We start from the raw sequence: 14,689 nt of genomic DNA on the forward strand, positions 1-14,689 counted from the left end.
GCCTAACTGACAATACTGTGTCTAAAATGCAAGTTCCTCAGTATTAACTTCTTGTTTTTTCAACTGTTGTTTGAACATGTAGATTCTATAAGCAAATCTTTTATATTATAATATATTCAATTTACAACCTGTCACTCACAACGATCCAATGTTCCAATCAAGTCCCAGCCAATATTTGTACTTTTTCAAGAAGCTGTTTCACATGGATATAGATCACAAAAGGAAGAAAAGACTATTGCAACATCTGTTTCATGCCAACTTTAAAGATCTGATGCAAGTTTTCACACATTTCACACAAGTTTGTTTGCCAATGGTGTTCAAAATAAGACGAACACACACCAACCACTTTAGTGTACAGGTAATTATATTCATTTCTTTGATAAAAAAAACAAGACAAAAAACATCACAGTTTGCACATTCAGCCATTTTTTCTATGGTGTTTCTGTGAAGATCAGAAACTCAAGAGCAGCTCCAGCGTGTTTAGAGCTTCTTTGTGTTCTTCTGATACCATTTGTGTTCTTCTGATACCATTATATAATTTTAAATTAAAGTTACAGACATTAACTGACCATGTGTGTATGTTTTTTGAATAATCATTACCCTGAGTCATCCTCTTCATGAATGAAAAAACATTAAAAAAAAATATGTTTACTCAAGTTAGGATGGTCATAATTTAAGGACTGTCATTAAGTTAAGGATTGTTAAAGGGATTGTTCACCAAAAAATTCAAATTAGCCCATGATTTACTCACCCTAAAGCCATCCTAGGTGTATATGATATTTACACTAATAATTATGATATTTAATTGATATTCAAAATAATGAATGAAAATGAACATTAGCTATAATCCGTGAGTATGATCTTTTTATCATAGTTTAAAGGCTGTCATTTATTTCGTGAAAAGTGCTGATGCAATTATCATATGTTTGGTACTTCTGTATCTGTCTAGTGCTGTGTGAACAGTAATAATGGCAAGAGACATACTGAACATCAGTGACGTGTTCAGGAAGTGACTTCAGGAAGTCGCAGAGCAGCTGCAGTGTTGTTGTTGCTGCGTTCTTCAAAACATCTAGCAAATGAGAATGACTTGGTCAGTCAAGATGGTGATGACAGAGGAATGTTTATTAACAGCCTTCAAATTCTTCAGTGTTTCTATCAATTCTATACACACATTTTTATATTATAAGGTTTACTAAATTATATATAAGACATATTAAATGTACATCCACAAGCACACCCACCCACGCACACAACATAGTGTAAAAGTGAGGTGGCTTTCGTTATAATTATACAGTTTAAAATGTCTGTATTGCAAAATAGTGATAGTCATTTTTTTTATAAACGTGTATAGATGTTCTTTACAGATGGTTCTAAACTTAAAGTCATCATGAAATTAAAATTGACATTTTTTATTTATTATAAATTATTTATTCACACGCATCTTTTTTTAATGCATATGTCCTCATAATCTTTAATCAAAATAACTTCCCCTCCCTCTTGCAGTGACATCTCTTTTTTTCTCTGATGATGTGTTAACTGGCGCGAGGGCGGGACAACCTGTCACTCCCATGACATCACAGCAATAGCAAACCACAACCATCCAATCAATTCCAGATGGACAAATCATCAAGTCTACATTTTTTCTAGCTTGAGAAGCCGTTTCACTTGGATATACATCACAAAAAAAGAAGAAAAGACTATCGCAACTACTGTATTTCAACCGATATAATGTCACACGTTTTTGTTTTCACACGTTGACCACAAATTTTTTTTTGTCTCACTTGTTAAACTCATCTACACAGGAACAAGGGAAAAATCGTTTAAAGCTTGACGGTTAAAGAGAAGAAATGTTTGATAATATTTATGATGATGTGATCAGTGTGTCTGAGGGAATGAAGACAGATAGAGAGGAGATGACGGTAGAAATCTATGAGAGTGCAGATTGTGTGAGAGATCATGACTTCAGGATAGAGACAAACACACACCAGCCGCTTCAGCAGACAGGTGAGTACATTCAATTTGTTTTTATTTTTTATAAAAACATCAGAGTTTGCACGTTCAGCCATTTAACATCATATCTCTGGTGCTCAGGAAGAGATTGTGTGAAGTTGCCATGTTCTTCTGATGCTATGATAGGATTTTAAGTTAAAATTAAACAATAACTAACCATTAGTCAATGTTTTTTGGATAATCACTAAACCTTCTCATAAAGGAGCAAATATGTTTACTCCATAATCTGATATCTGAAATGATTTTATTAACTGACCTGTACACTGACAACCTTAAACACTGAAGCACAGCGTCAGTCCATTGCTTGCCCTTTATCAATGTAGCAAACCTCAGATGAGGTCAGGTGTATTAGAGTGTCTGCTCAAATCAGAAAAAGAACTACAGAGAAACATCCAGCAGTAGTGTGGTGTTATCATAACTGTTTCATGGAGGACCTGAGGCCTTCAAAGAAATGTTCATGAGAATGCTGCTGTATCTTTGTGTTGGTGGAGAAACAGTAAAACCACAGACCATAAACAGTTTTTTCAGTCTCACCTTTACCGGCATAGTGCTTTTAGTTACAATCATCAGCTTCTGAGGTACACAAAAAGGCAATGTTTTGAAGATTTCAAAACATGGGAACTTGAGAATTCAAGCTTGAAAAATGACACAAAAGCACCATTAAAGATATCATAAAATATTACCACATAACTCTGGGGTTTATTCCAAGTCTTTAGTAATCCTACAATAGCTTTGTCCAAAGATCAAACTGAAATGTGAGTTTTAATTTATTGATAATGTTCTCCTGTGAGCTGTTAAATGCTGCAACTGAATCAGAAACAGAATGACACAACACAAGGAAGCTTGATTTCAATCTTTGAAATAAATTGAAAAAAGTAGCACAAATAAATACAATAGAATAAAGATACAAATAGAGAGAAATAAAGAGACAAGTTTTTTAGGTCTAACACTAGTATTCAGAAATACAACAGAAACTGAATAAAGAAATCAAATGTAAAATAAAACTGGATAGTCTTTTAGTCCTGTATAAATTACATACATAGGCAATTATTCGTGATTCCTTACATCTTTATCACTATCTTTTGTTGTTTTATCAACATAAATGGCAGACACATATTAGGCTGCTGTCACTTTAAGAGCTAGTGTCACTTTAAAAGCACGGATCCATTATACTGTTTTCATTTTGTTGAAGCGTGTTTTCTAGGGATGTGACGAGATCTCGCAAGACTAAAATGTCACGAGATTTCTCGTCGAGTGAAAATCTGTCTCGCGATATCGCCACCGCTACATTCACCACTGTCGTTTTGCTGTTTTTATAAAAATAAAAAACATTGTAATTGTAAACTATTGTAAATTACTGCTCTGCTCATACAGCACGAGTTGCACAGTTCACTGATCGCGTGATGATGGCAGAGGATTCGTTGCGCAACAGAGCCTAAGCGTATGATAAATGTCTTATCTTGTAGAATGCGCTCAGCACTGCCGCTCCATGGAGTACGTGCAATCACGAATTTAAAAGTGAAAGTAAAACACGAGCTCCCTGATGCGCGCAAAGTCATTCTGTATCAGCCTCATTTTGTTAATGAAGTTCAAAACCATTATAGCTTCCTAGATCATTGCACCTCACGTTCAGATCAGTTCCTTTCTCAGTGGCATGTGAATGACATTTAAGAAGCATCGCAACCAATAATTCAGTTACATTTTCTGATCAATTTAAGTTGAATTAAGACTTTTCAATCATGTATAATTTTCCTGTGCTAATTTGAAACCACACTACCACAATATAGTGCCCTTTGTTGTTATGAAAATTAATATTAACAGACAGGATGTCACATGCTCTTGTACTGTGAAGTACTTTGCCACACATTGCCCTCATACTAAAATTAGAGTCTCAAAAGCAGAGGACTGCATAGTACAAATGCACACAGACAGTTGTCGTCATTTACGTCCATGGCTAAGCAAGCAAACATGTCTCAAATGCCTGTTTATGGCAATATAAACACTGCTGGATCATGGGGTATGAACAGACAAACAGAGAGAAAACAAACACCTCAACACACAGGTACAAATACAAACACAGTTTCTGAAGTTTCTGTAGAAATTAAGAAACATTTATTTTCATGTCTGCCATTTTCAGGAAGTGATTCTGTGAGGAACAGAAGCTCCAGAGCAGCTGCAGTGTGTTTGGTGTTGCTGTGTGTTCTTCTGCTGACTGCAGTCATAGTGCTGTGTGTTCACATCTATACAAAGAGCACAAACTACACAGAAGAGAGAGATCAGCTACTAACCAAGATCAACAACCTCACAGAAGAGAGAGACCAGCTAATATTCAAGAACAGAGAACAGCTAAGAAATGATCTTCAGAGTTATGGTAAAGTTTCTAGTTATTTGCTATACATCTATACTTTTTTAAAGCATGATAGAGTTGGGTTGTGCTCTCAGTAACTTTCAGGGTTCATAATCTATGAGTTTACTATCTGTTATAAGTTACTGACAGGTGAGTGTAATGGGAATGAAGAGCTAACAGCTAAACTGGTTGTTTACAGGTGGATGGACTTACTATAAATCCATTTTTTACTTCATGTCGAATGAGAAGAAGAACTGGACTGAGAGCAGAAGAGACTGTACAGAGAGAGGAGCAGATCTGATCATCATAAACAACAGAGAAGAACAAGTGAGTGTGAGAAAGAATAATGTGTGTGTGTGTGTGTGTGTTTGTTTTATAGTAAAAGTGCAGCTGTTTTAATTTGGGCTTCTATGTTTCATGGCAGGTAAAACGAAAACAACTGAAACTTTTTTTTTAATATACTGCAGAAATATAACTAATATGTAGTTATAGGGTAAGTGGCGCTTGTTTACATCTTGTTCTAGTCCAGGTACAATAAAAATGCATAAACACAATCTGATATCACTTACTCTGAAACCTTTATTTGAAAAACAACTTTTTTTTCTATTTTTTTTTTTTACAGATTTACAACATGCATTTACAACTTTTTTTCTTTCTTTTTTTCTTAAAACAACATATTTCATTTCAAATGCTGAAGTCCTCACAGAAAGTATCTGGTTTTGTCCCCATTTTATTTTTTCGCTTGCTTTGCTCCTCTTGTTTCTTTTCTTTTCTTTTTCTTTTTTCCACTGATTAAAGGTGCAGTCTGGAAGAATGACAACTAGTGGTGGAAATAGTTACTGCAGTCCAATTCAAAATATCGGAGATATTATATATCATATATTATATAAATATATTATATATTATTATATAAATATCTGAGTCTGCTCCTCAGATTGGACGGCACTCACACGGGTTGCCAGTTTCAGCACACGCAACAGGAACGAGCGCAATGGACAATGAAAATTGCCATTTGGCGTGCAGTATCACAGACCAAAACAAAAACAAACATTCCAGCCTGGAAACACACATTTCAAAGTAAAATAACTGGCTGTAGAAGTGTTTTTCAGAGAAACGAGTATGTGAATGAAAAAGTTACATACAGCACCTTTAATCTTAAAAAGGAATCCCATGTCTCTTGCTATTCTGTATTATGTATTAAACCCAGAAATGTTCTCACCATTTAATCATCTTTTACCCTCATGCCATCCAAGATGGATACAGCTTGCTTTCTTCAAATGAACACAAATTAAGGTTTTTAGAAAAATAAATAATCTCTGGGAAATTCCAATAAAAATAAATTAAATGATTAAATAATGTAAAATAAAACTTTAGCATTTGATAAGAAATGTTGTATTCTCAGTGGAAATACATATAATGCAAGCTTATGGGTTCCTAAAAGTTGAAGCATCAAACAGCCCACACACCAATAAAGACGGTAATCCATACGACCCCAATGAATTAGAAGTCTGCAAGACTGTATGAAATATTGTTATATGGATAATATTCTAAACATTATACATCGCCTACGCAATACGCGATTACGACACGCGTGCAATGCTTTAGCATACAGGTGACAGTCGACCATGCAGAGCATCAGGGAGAAGTTGAAGAGTAGTTACTAAAAGCTCCAAATGCTTCGGGAAAAACTGCATTTTGGATGAGTTTTGATTTGATTACCACAACAAACAATGAGCCTGAAATCTTCAACAGTGGATGTTATTCTTTTTCTTCACTACACTCGCGAATAAACAGTGAATGATGACCAATGTACATGTATAAACGTCACTCAGTTGAACAGAGTTTTTAAATATTTTTTTTATTAATGTTGTTATAACATTAGCCAGTTGGCCAAGAGTTCTTTGAAACATTGTTCTTCAGTCTTCTTCTTTTTTTTTTTTTTCTTTTTTTTTTCTTTACTTTTTTTGCTGCTGGATCACATAGCTTGGCTATATAATATTCTCTACAACAATATGCTTCTCTGTAATGGACAGTCTGTATTAATATTTGTGGGCATTATTGTCAGTGGTGGTAGTTATGTTTGAGGCCTATAATAAAAGTTTACCTCTTAGTAGCGTGTGTGTGTGTGTGTGTGTGTGTGTAGCAGAGACAGCGGGCATCAGTGAGAGCTTAAAGTGATATTGATGTTGGTCTCGTCTCGGGCCGGGTCGGGTTAGGACTTGAACAACACGGGCCAGGCCTGGTTAGGGCTGGAATTTTTTGGCCCGAGCAGGGCTCTACAATGAATGAATCAATGTCTTCTGAAGTGAAACGATAATTGTTTGTCACCTGCACTTGAATGTGAGGGTTGAGTTTCAAGCTTGACGTAAATGAAACATGAAGCGTGACAAAAGCATGCAGAGAAACTCATGATAAAAGTCATGAGGAAGTCAGATGCCGTCAGATTTTTTTAAAACAAAAATGACAAAATACAAACAATAACAGATAATAACAAAGAGAAAAATCACAAGAAACCAAGAATGACAGTTCTACCAGAAAGACTCAGGAGGCAAGAGAACGTGTGAATAAGATTTAATTAACAGTTGTATGTAAATTAGAATCAAATAGGTGAAATGATAAAGTTCTTTGGCGTAGGCCCCCTCCGTAATCCAGATCTGGAGGGTAGCAGACACTTGCAGTTCCTGCCTGAAGATGAAGGCAGGGGCGGAGCCTACCCCTGATGGATGGACAGGGACCGTCCTGGTGGTGGTGGGGTGGATGGGAGTGAACGCCGGCGTCAGTAGCCTATCTGCGAACGTAGTAACCGGACTTATAATCGGACTTATATACTCCATACGTCCAGTGATGATTGGCTAGATCTGTGGTTAATGCATGACGTGGCATTTGAGTCTTTCCAGTAGATTTTGCGCTAGAGCTCCCATTTCTTGCGGTCAAGCTTATGTTTACATCAAACGTGAACTGGACTCTCATGCACGTGCTGGTGACAGCGGGAAGCGAAAAGATGAGTAAAGTACGAGAACATTTCTGGGTGTACTTTATTTTCTTTTAATACACAGGCTAATACAGAACAGCAAGAGACATGGGATTCCTTCTTAAGATTCATCATTGGAAATAATGAGAAAGAAGAAGAGGAACAAGAAGAGGAAGAAGCCAACCAAGAGAAATAAAAAAAGGGACAAAACGTGCTACTTTCTTTGTTTTTTTAATGAAAAGTTGATTTAAAAAAATGTTTTAAATGAATAAGAAGTGTAAAAATCTGGCATCTTTACACAGAAAAAGCGACACAGAAACCAAATCTGAAGCGGCATAAAATCACAAAATCTGCATTTACACAGATTTGTTATTGCTTCTCTGAAGCGGCATAAATGCATTTACACAGGAATTAAAATCACGGGAATCAATGTTTTGGACATTATTATTTTAAATATACAGTTTTAACAAAGTGTTATAAATAAATAATTAAATAAAAAGAAAGAAGTGAAAGAAGAAATGATGAATTATTACACAGAGTAGATCACCGCAGGAATAAAAGAGGTTGAAAGGTTATTTTCAAAGATCCAGAAAGCATGAACAATTCTGCTAGCGTTAGCGTTTCAGGCAGGACAGCAGATTTCACTGTTGTGTAGGGGTGAAATATCGTCCTCAAGGAGATGATTTTTGGAATATAATATATCAATGCACAATTACAGTGACGCCAAATAAGCATTTACCGTATCTGAGAGAAATGTAGCAGCGTGTTGATCTGCCAGTCTCTTCAAAGAAAGATTACAAACATCGAAAGCCAATTCATTACACACATTGACGACTCAGTTATTTTGGTGGTTTGCTTCACTATGTGAGTACAGGACTCTTTTACTTCATTGTCCCTTGTTGACTGACATTTTTTTTTTTTTTTGGCTTAAACAATATTGAGTTTGGCCTATATGTTTTGTCTCCCTCTTGATTCTCGCACCACTTGAGCTGACAGGTTGCTTTAGGTTGTCATGACAATGACGTAGTTTAGGGCGGCACAAGTTTGCGTTCATTTACACTGAACCAAAACAGTAGCAGAGTCACCTTTGATACTAAGGGGCTGAGGAGGGTGAGACCCAGCATATTTTTTCATACAGCTTTTATGCACCATTGTGTCTTTACACCGAATTTTGAGCAGACACAGAGCCGCTTTAGAGCAGCCTTAACTCGGCTGTGTAAAGATGCCTTTACAGTATAAATAATGTGTTAATTTTCCTGGTTGTTACCCCTTTATTCCCTAAACTTTACATATTGCAATTGTTTCATCTGCTCAGGATTTTGTGAAGAACATGTCTGGTTCTGCTATAGTCTATATTGGTCTGACTGACAGTGATGTGGAGGGCACATGGAAATGGGTTGATGGAAGCACACTGACCTCTGGGTGAGAAAACACTGAACTGATTATTATCTAATAAATGATTCTTACAGTCAGTATCATATCACACAGAAAGCAGCACTGAACATCTAATGCTGATCTGTATTTTCAGCTTCTGGGGGTCTGGAGAGCCTAATGGACATAGAAGCGAGAACTGTGTCGTGACTGTGGCTGTGCCTTCAGTGCCAGAGTGGGGTACTTTAGTAGGGTGGGTTGATGTTGCATGTACTAAACCTTATCAATGGATCTGTGAGAAGAGTATTTCACAACTCACACTGCCATAGAAACATCACACACCTTTTTTGATGCAAGTTTAACAGAACCAAACTTCTGTAATAATTGATTATTATCTGAAGCAGTGTTTCTCAACCTTGTTCCTGAGGACACTCTCAACAGCACATTTTCAATGTCTCCTTTGTCAGACACCTATTTCATGTCCTGGTGTTTCTTGTAAAGAGCTAATGAGTTGTATAAAGTCTAAATAGAGAAAATTTGATTGATGTTTTGACAGCTTTTTGTTTTATTGTTATTCTGTAATAAACTAAATTTAATATAAAACATGTTTTTGTTTTGAATACACACATCTACTCATTCAATATTATTAACAAATTATAAAATAAATCCACATTTTATGTACTATGACAGAACACACATGGAAAGTGGAAATTATAACCAAAAAATAAATAAAATAAAACAGAATAATGTTGTTTAAGATTAAATCTATTTACACTAACTTGTGTTCACATTTGTTGTTCAGTTTACTTGGTTCTTTTGGTCTGAAAAAAAAAAAGAAAAAAAAAAAGAAGATACATTTAGTCCTGGTTTGCTTAGTGTTTACACTATCATGTTTAACACCAAACCCAAATATACAAGCAAAAACAACTTTTATGAAAAAAAAAAAGCTTGTGTGTGGGGCTAAATGTGCTTGTTGTATGTGTGTACATATGGTAAGTGAAACCTCATGTAGACCTTATAAAATGTGTAAAGGAGTCAAAACAGCCTAAGGAATTCCTCTGTTACACACAAACAAAGATCTGCTGCAAGGATACAGGGTTCCAACGCCTGTACTGAACTGTAATAGGTCGCATCTTGTGAAATCCCATCAGATTTTTGGTTCATTTCGAAGTCCATGTTGCATTCACATTTCCGTCTAACTGCACCAGAGTTGGTTTGGAAGTGGACAGAGACCCCCTGAAAAGAGGATCCACTTGTTTGGTGATTCACTGTAGATATAAAGATATATCTTCACTAGTGGCAGTACAAATGTTACTCCTTTTCACACAAATTATGGTTACATGAATACAGGGGCAGATTATTGATTAATAAAGATTTATTTTTGAGTAGTTCCTTGCAAAATACTACAGCTGTGTCTGAAATCACTCCCTATCCACTATATAGTGCACTATTTAGGGTGTCGGCCATTTTGTAGTGGTGTCCGAATTCTAAGTGAACGACATCATTCCGTACATTCGTTCACTACTTTTACCCATAATCCTCTCTGAATTCGAGTGTACATCCGATGTACACTTGCTGAGACACTATTTCCCACAATCCAACACGATAAGGCGATAGAGCGCGAATGAAAAATAAATATGGCGGACGGCAACAACGGAGGCGGCAACTTTTAAAAAAAAGCCGTTTTCTTCTCCTCAGGAAAAGAAGTTTCGTCAGAATGAAAACGAACAGGATGGAGTAGCCTACATTTTATGCCTGGTTTACCTCAGGAGTAAGCTGAAGGACACTGACTGGAAACCCCGCGAAAGTAATGTTTAAATAACGGTTAATGTTAATGTTTTATTTATTTATTTATATACTGTTATATCTATATTTGAATAAACAAATGTGTTGTGTAGTGTTTTGTTCTCTTTTATTTTCACATATAAATGTAAAAAGTAAATAAATATGACAAGCAAGTGTTTTTATTATCTTTTTTTATCAAATAACGCAATAAATGTGAAAAATACATACATACAATTGTTACATACAATTCATACAGCCAAAAAAGGAAATATTAAAGATGGGTAGGTAATGTTTATGATGAAATTGTCCGAGCTCTCTGGCGCGTGATAATTATGTCAGCGTCTGAATTCGCTCACTCATTTTCGTTCACTCTTTGCTGATGTAGTGCACTCAACTGCCATTCACTATGTAGGAATAGTGAATGAGTGAACGAGTGAGCGGTTTCAGACACAGCTTAGGTTATGACCTCAAAACACTTTACCAAAATATTGTTTGTATGAACAAATAACTTAATTCAAGCCCCATATTCTCAAGATTTGTTGTAAATAATGGCAGTAACTAGTTAGAGTGAGTTAAGTAAATATAAAAGTCGACCTTGATTATCTTGTCACAATTAATACAACATGATTTAAAAAAATGAGATTAAATGTGAAGTTTATCAGTCAAATATTAATTAACCAATAACAGCTTTAACCATAAAACCTTCAGATGACACACAGCTCATATACTGAAGACTGACCAGATCAATACAGTGAGAGACTAGTTAAAATGTCAGAATCAGGAAACAAGTATAATATATATGTGTGTGAATCAGTACACTAATACATATATTTTTACATTAGGCTACATTTTAAAAATGCACGTCTTTCTCTCTTCAACACCAGAACCATTTTTGCCAGTACTACTACGTTTTCAGTAGTTTACAAAGTCTAAAAAAAAAAAAAAAAAAAAAGATTGTTTAACCATTTAACCCCAAAGTGTAAAGCCAGTGGCAGTTTGTGTTTGTCCTCTATCTATATTTTTTGTAATATGTACTGAAATGTGTCAAAAACATCACACAGCTCAAATAGTCATGTGTCTTATGTCATTTGAAAGGTCTCATGGAGTAGACTACAACCAGCATAATTGTTAAGCATAATTGACTAAACTTGAGCGAGTTGTTGTATGCGAAGCCCCGCAAGACCCATATAGAAATAATATACGGATGCGGCATTAATCGCGCTTTCGCTCGTAACTTCATGAAACATGCTCAGATTGTGGATTATTTTCACAAAACATCATTATTTACAGCAGATTCTCATGATTTAAATGAGTCCAAAATCAACAATCTCTTGCGCCGATCACAAGATATTCCTCACGGTGTTACGACACATAAAACCACAGAGGCGCACATGTAACTTAGTCAAATCAAATGTGGATTTCACGTTTGCACTGTGTTTACGTTTGTAAATTCATGATACAGGCACAGATCATAAAAAAAATTACTTATTACTTATAACTAATTAAGGGATAATGTAGATATCGCCTCTAATGCTATAACAACCGCCTCGCTCTACAGTATCCCGCTTATTACATGGCTACCTACCAAATAAATCAATAATTTGACACAAAATATTGATTTAAAAAGGAGTTTATTGATTTAAAAGCGATTGTATACGACAATTCACCACGACATCACAACAGTAATAGACGTTCTTCCGGGTGGCAAAAGCTGAAGCGCTCCTATGGCAACGCTAGTAAATTGCATGGAAGAGAGACCCACCGTCGACAGTAAAAATGTAATAAAAATAAAAAAAATAATTAAATATAATGCGTTTTTGTTATCATAATAACAACTGTGTTTAATGATATAAGTAAAAAATATAATAAATATGTAATATAGTAGGCCTACACATAATTAGCAAAATACTCTCTCTCTGGCTCTTTTTTCCAGCCAAAATAACGTGCTAACATTATATAGCCTATCGTGGTCATTAAATGGCTTTCCTGAGGTAAATGTTATGTGACATAATTGTTCTCCAGCTGTTTTATTGACCTTTGCACGGTTGAAAAACACTGATTGGTCGATATTATGAGGAATATACATTTCGGTAAGTTGCGTGAGGAAATGGATGTGTGGCGTGAGAGCGCGTGAGTCTCAGTTAGTTAATACTGTTTACTTCAGGCAGTGACTGGCAATGAATCTGATCTTCAAAAGAGACAAGTTTACTAATATTAGTCTCAAATTTCCCCGGCTGAAGATAAATGCTCTGATGTGATTTTGTAGATGTAACGTTAACGTTAGATTGAGAATACACGAAGCAGAGTTAAAGCAGAAATGTAAACACTGGATGAATCATATAATTTAGGTGATAGTTAAGATTTTCTACTTTTGACGACACGACGTCCACTCAGAGCCGTTGAAAAACAACATAAGTAGGAAACTGTTGCAGTCGCCGGCTGGATCTCTTCAGTTAGTCAGTAGAAGCCGCTCGCGTTCTGCCACCCGGAAGTATCTTGGTGCCTATTGATTACAAACATTCTGAAAAGGCTATTGCTTCCTCTAAAGAAAATAGTCCGTTCCGTCTCTACGGTTAGAATCCTGCGTCCATAGCAACGCTCTGTTTTTCATGGCAACGGTGTGTTATACTTAGCAGCGGTCTGTTATCAAGAAATAACAGCTGTATGTGTTACTAAGCTTGACAGTGAAGATGGATAGGTTAAACTATAATTGACAGCTGTCAAATTATATTACAGTGTTTCCCATACATTGGTTCACAATATCAACACAGCCTTTTGGAGAATCTATTTGTGGTGGGCATTGACATCGTTGGATAAACATCAGCGCTGCACGTTTCAAACGCAGCGCGGATGTTTTTATGTGAATGTATCTGAAGTGAACTAATAGTCTTTAGAAAAGTTTATTTGTTATTACGATTGAATCTTTCTTTATCTTTCCTGATAAAGCAGGGTTTATGAGCATTGCTGGTTTGTGTACAACCGTTACCGAGGAAACAGCAGTTTCTGCCACTCCAAAAGCACCTCCTGCTGGCAACTCTTTGTAAACAGCCTTGCAAACCTGTATTAATACTATGTGGATTTTTTTCTAATGTGGTTAACACCTAGTCATGCTTGGGGAAAAAAAATAATAATGTCATAATACCGTGAAACCGGTATAATTTTGAAAAATACTGTGATATGGATTTTTGGTCATACCGCCCAACACCAAGCAATACTAATTACTTATAATTACTTAAAGTGGATGCTCCCGTTTGAAATGAGTCCAAAATAAACATAATCCATTGTGTCGATCACAAAATATTCCTCATAGAGTAAAAAATGCCCATTAGGGGGTGTCAAGGGCTTAACAAAAAGACTACCTTGGTAACAAATGCTGTAACTTTTGATTACTTTATGCTATCACCACAAAATCGGACACAGATGCAGCACACATGTAGGGAAACTTCACAAAAAAGTACCGGAGTAAAGAGTTTAGGCTAGTAGCATAGTGGTGGTGTTGTCGCTAAGTCAAAATGCCAAGGAGTTGTTGCGTGGTCAATTGTACCAACCAAGCCAGTGCTGGGTGCCTGATGTTCAACATTCCTAGGGGGAAGCATGGTTTTGCCAAAAAAAATGCCTTAAAATCATAAGGCTTGGCTTTAATGCCTTGCCTTTGGCTAGGGAGCACATCTGACCTCAACACGCAAAAATCTGGTGCAGCATCAAAGTATTTGAAGAGCTGCACATGACCACATAGCACGTAGTTGTATGCATCAAGGGATTTGTACGCTCTAATCATTTCTCTTGTATACACACTTGGTGTCTGATTAAGATAATTATATATATCAGGCCATACAATTGCTGGTAGGGGTGTGCCGGTTTCTGAATAATTGGTGATGACGGTTATGACGTGAGTCAAATGTGACGGTTTGTAACATAACAGTCGTCGGGGGGGGGGGTTGGGGTTGCGATGTTAATCTGTTATAGGACAACTTAGTTTGAATAAACGAACAGACACTGATTAGGTACTTGATCACCTAAAAAAAAAAAAAAAAAAAAAAAAAAAAAAAGCCTACGCTGAGTTTCATTCATTTACGATGAGATGCGTTCTAGTTCACAATGCAATGCAAGTGAACGCGGCGCGCCCGCGCCTCCATGTCACGGTTATTATATTGTCTGCTATAGGCAATTTGCTTTTTATTTCTTAAATACATTCAATTGGTTGA

General features: G+C 36.1%; 2 protein-coding genes across 8 annotated transcripts in view; one reads left to right on the top strand and one right to left on the bottom strand.

The window, feature by feature from the left end:
• cadm2a (cell adhesion molecule 2a) overlaps window positions 1-14,689 on the bottom strand; it is a 467,971-nt gene that overhangs the window by 157,127 nt on the left and 296,155 nt on the right. The window lies entirely within an intron of this gene.
• LOC311076643 (uncharacterized protein) lies at window positions 1,359-9,302 on the top strand. Of its 2 annotated transcripts, none has more exons than XR_014604687.1 (5): window positions 1,359-2,004; window positions 4,148-4,381; window positions 4,557-4,684; window positions 7,414-8,750; window positions 8,857-9,302. XR_014604687.1 is itself a non-coding variant. In XM_084104988.1 (5 exons), the coding sequence occupies exons 1-5, from the start codon at window positions 1,848-1,850 to the stop codon at window positions 9,026-9,028; spliced, it is 798 nt and encodes a 265-aa protein (XP_083961114.1). In that variant the 5' UTR covers window positions 1,369-1,847; the 3' UTR covers window positions 9,029-9,302. The 2 variants fall into 2 exon arrangements, 1 of the variants encoding a protein (XP_083961114.1); XM_084104988.1 differs by having other exon boundaries at window positions 1,369-2,004; window positions 8,644-8,750.

Source organism: Abramis brama (assembly GCF_963993115.1).
Source record: "Abramis brama genome assembly, chromosome: 25".
NCBI classification, from domain to species: domain Eukaryota; kingdom Metazoa; phylum Chordata; class Actinopteri; order Cypriniformes; family Leuciscidae; genus Abramis; species Abramis brama.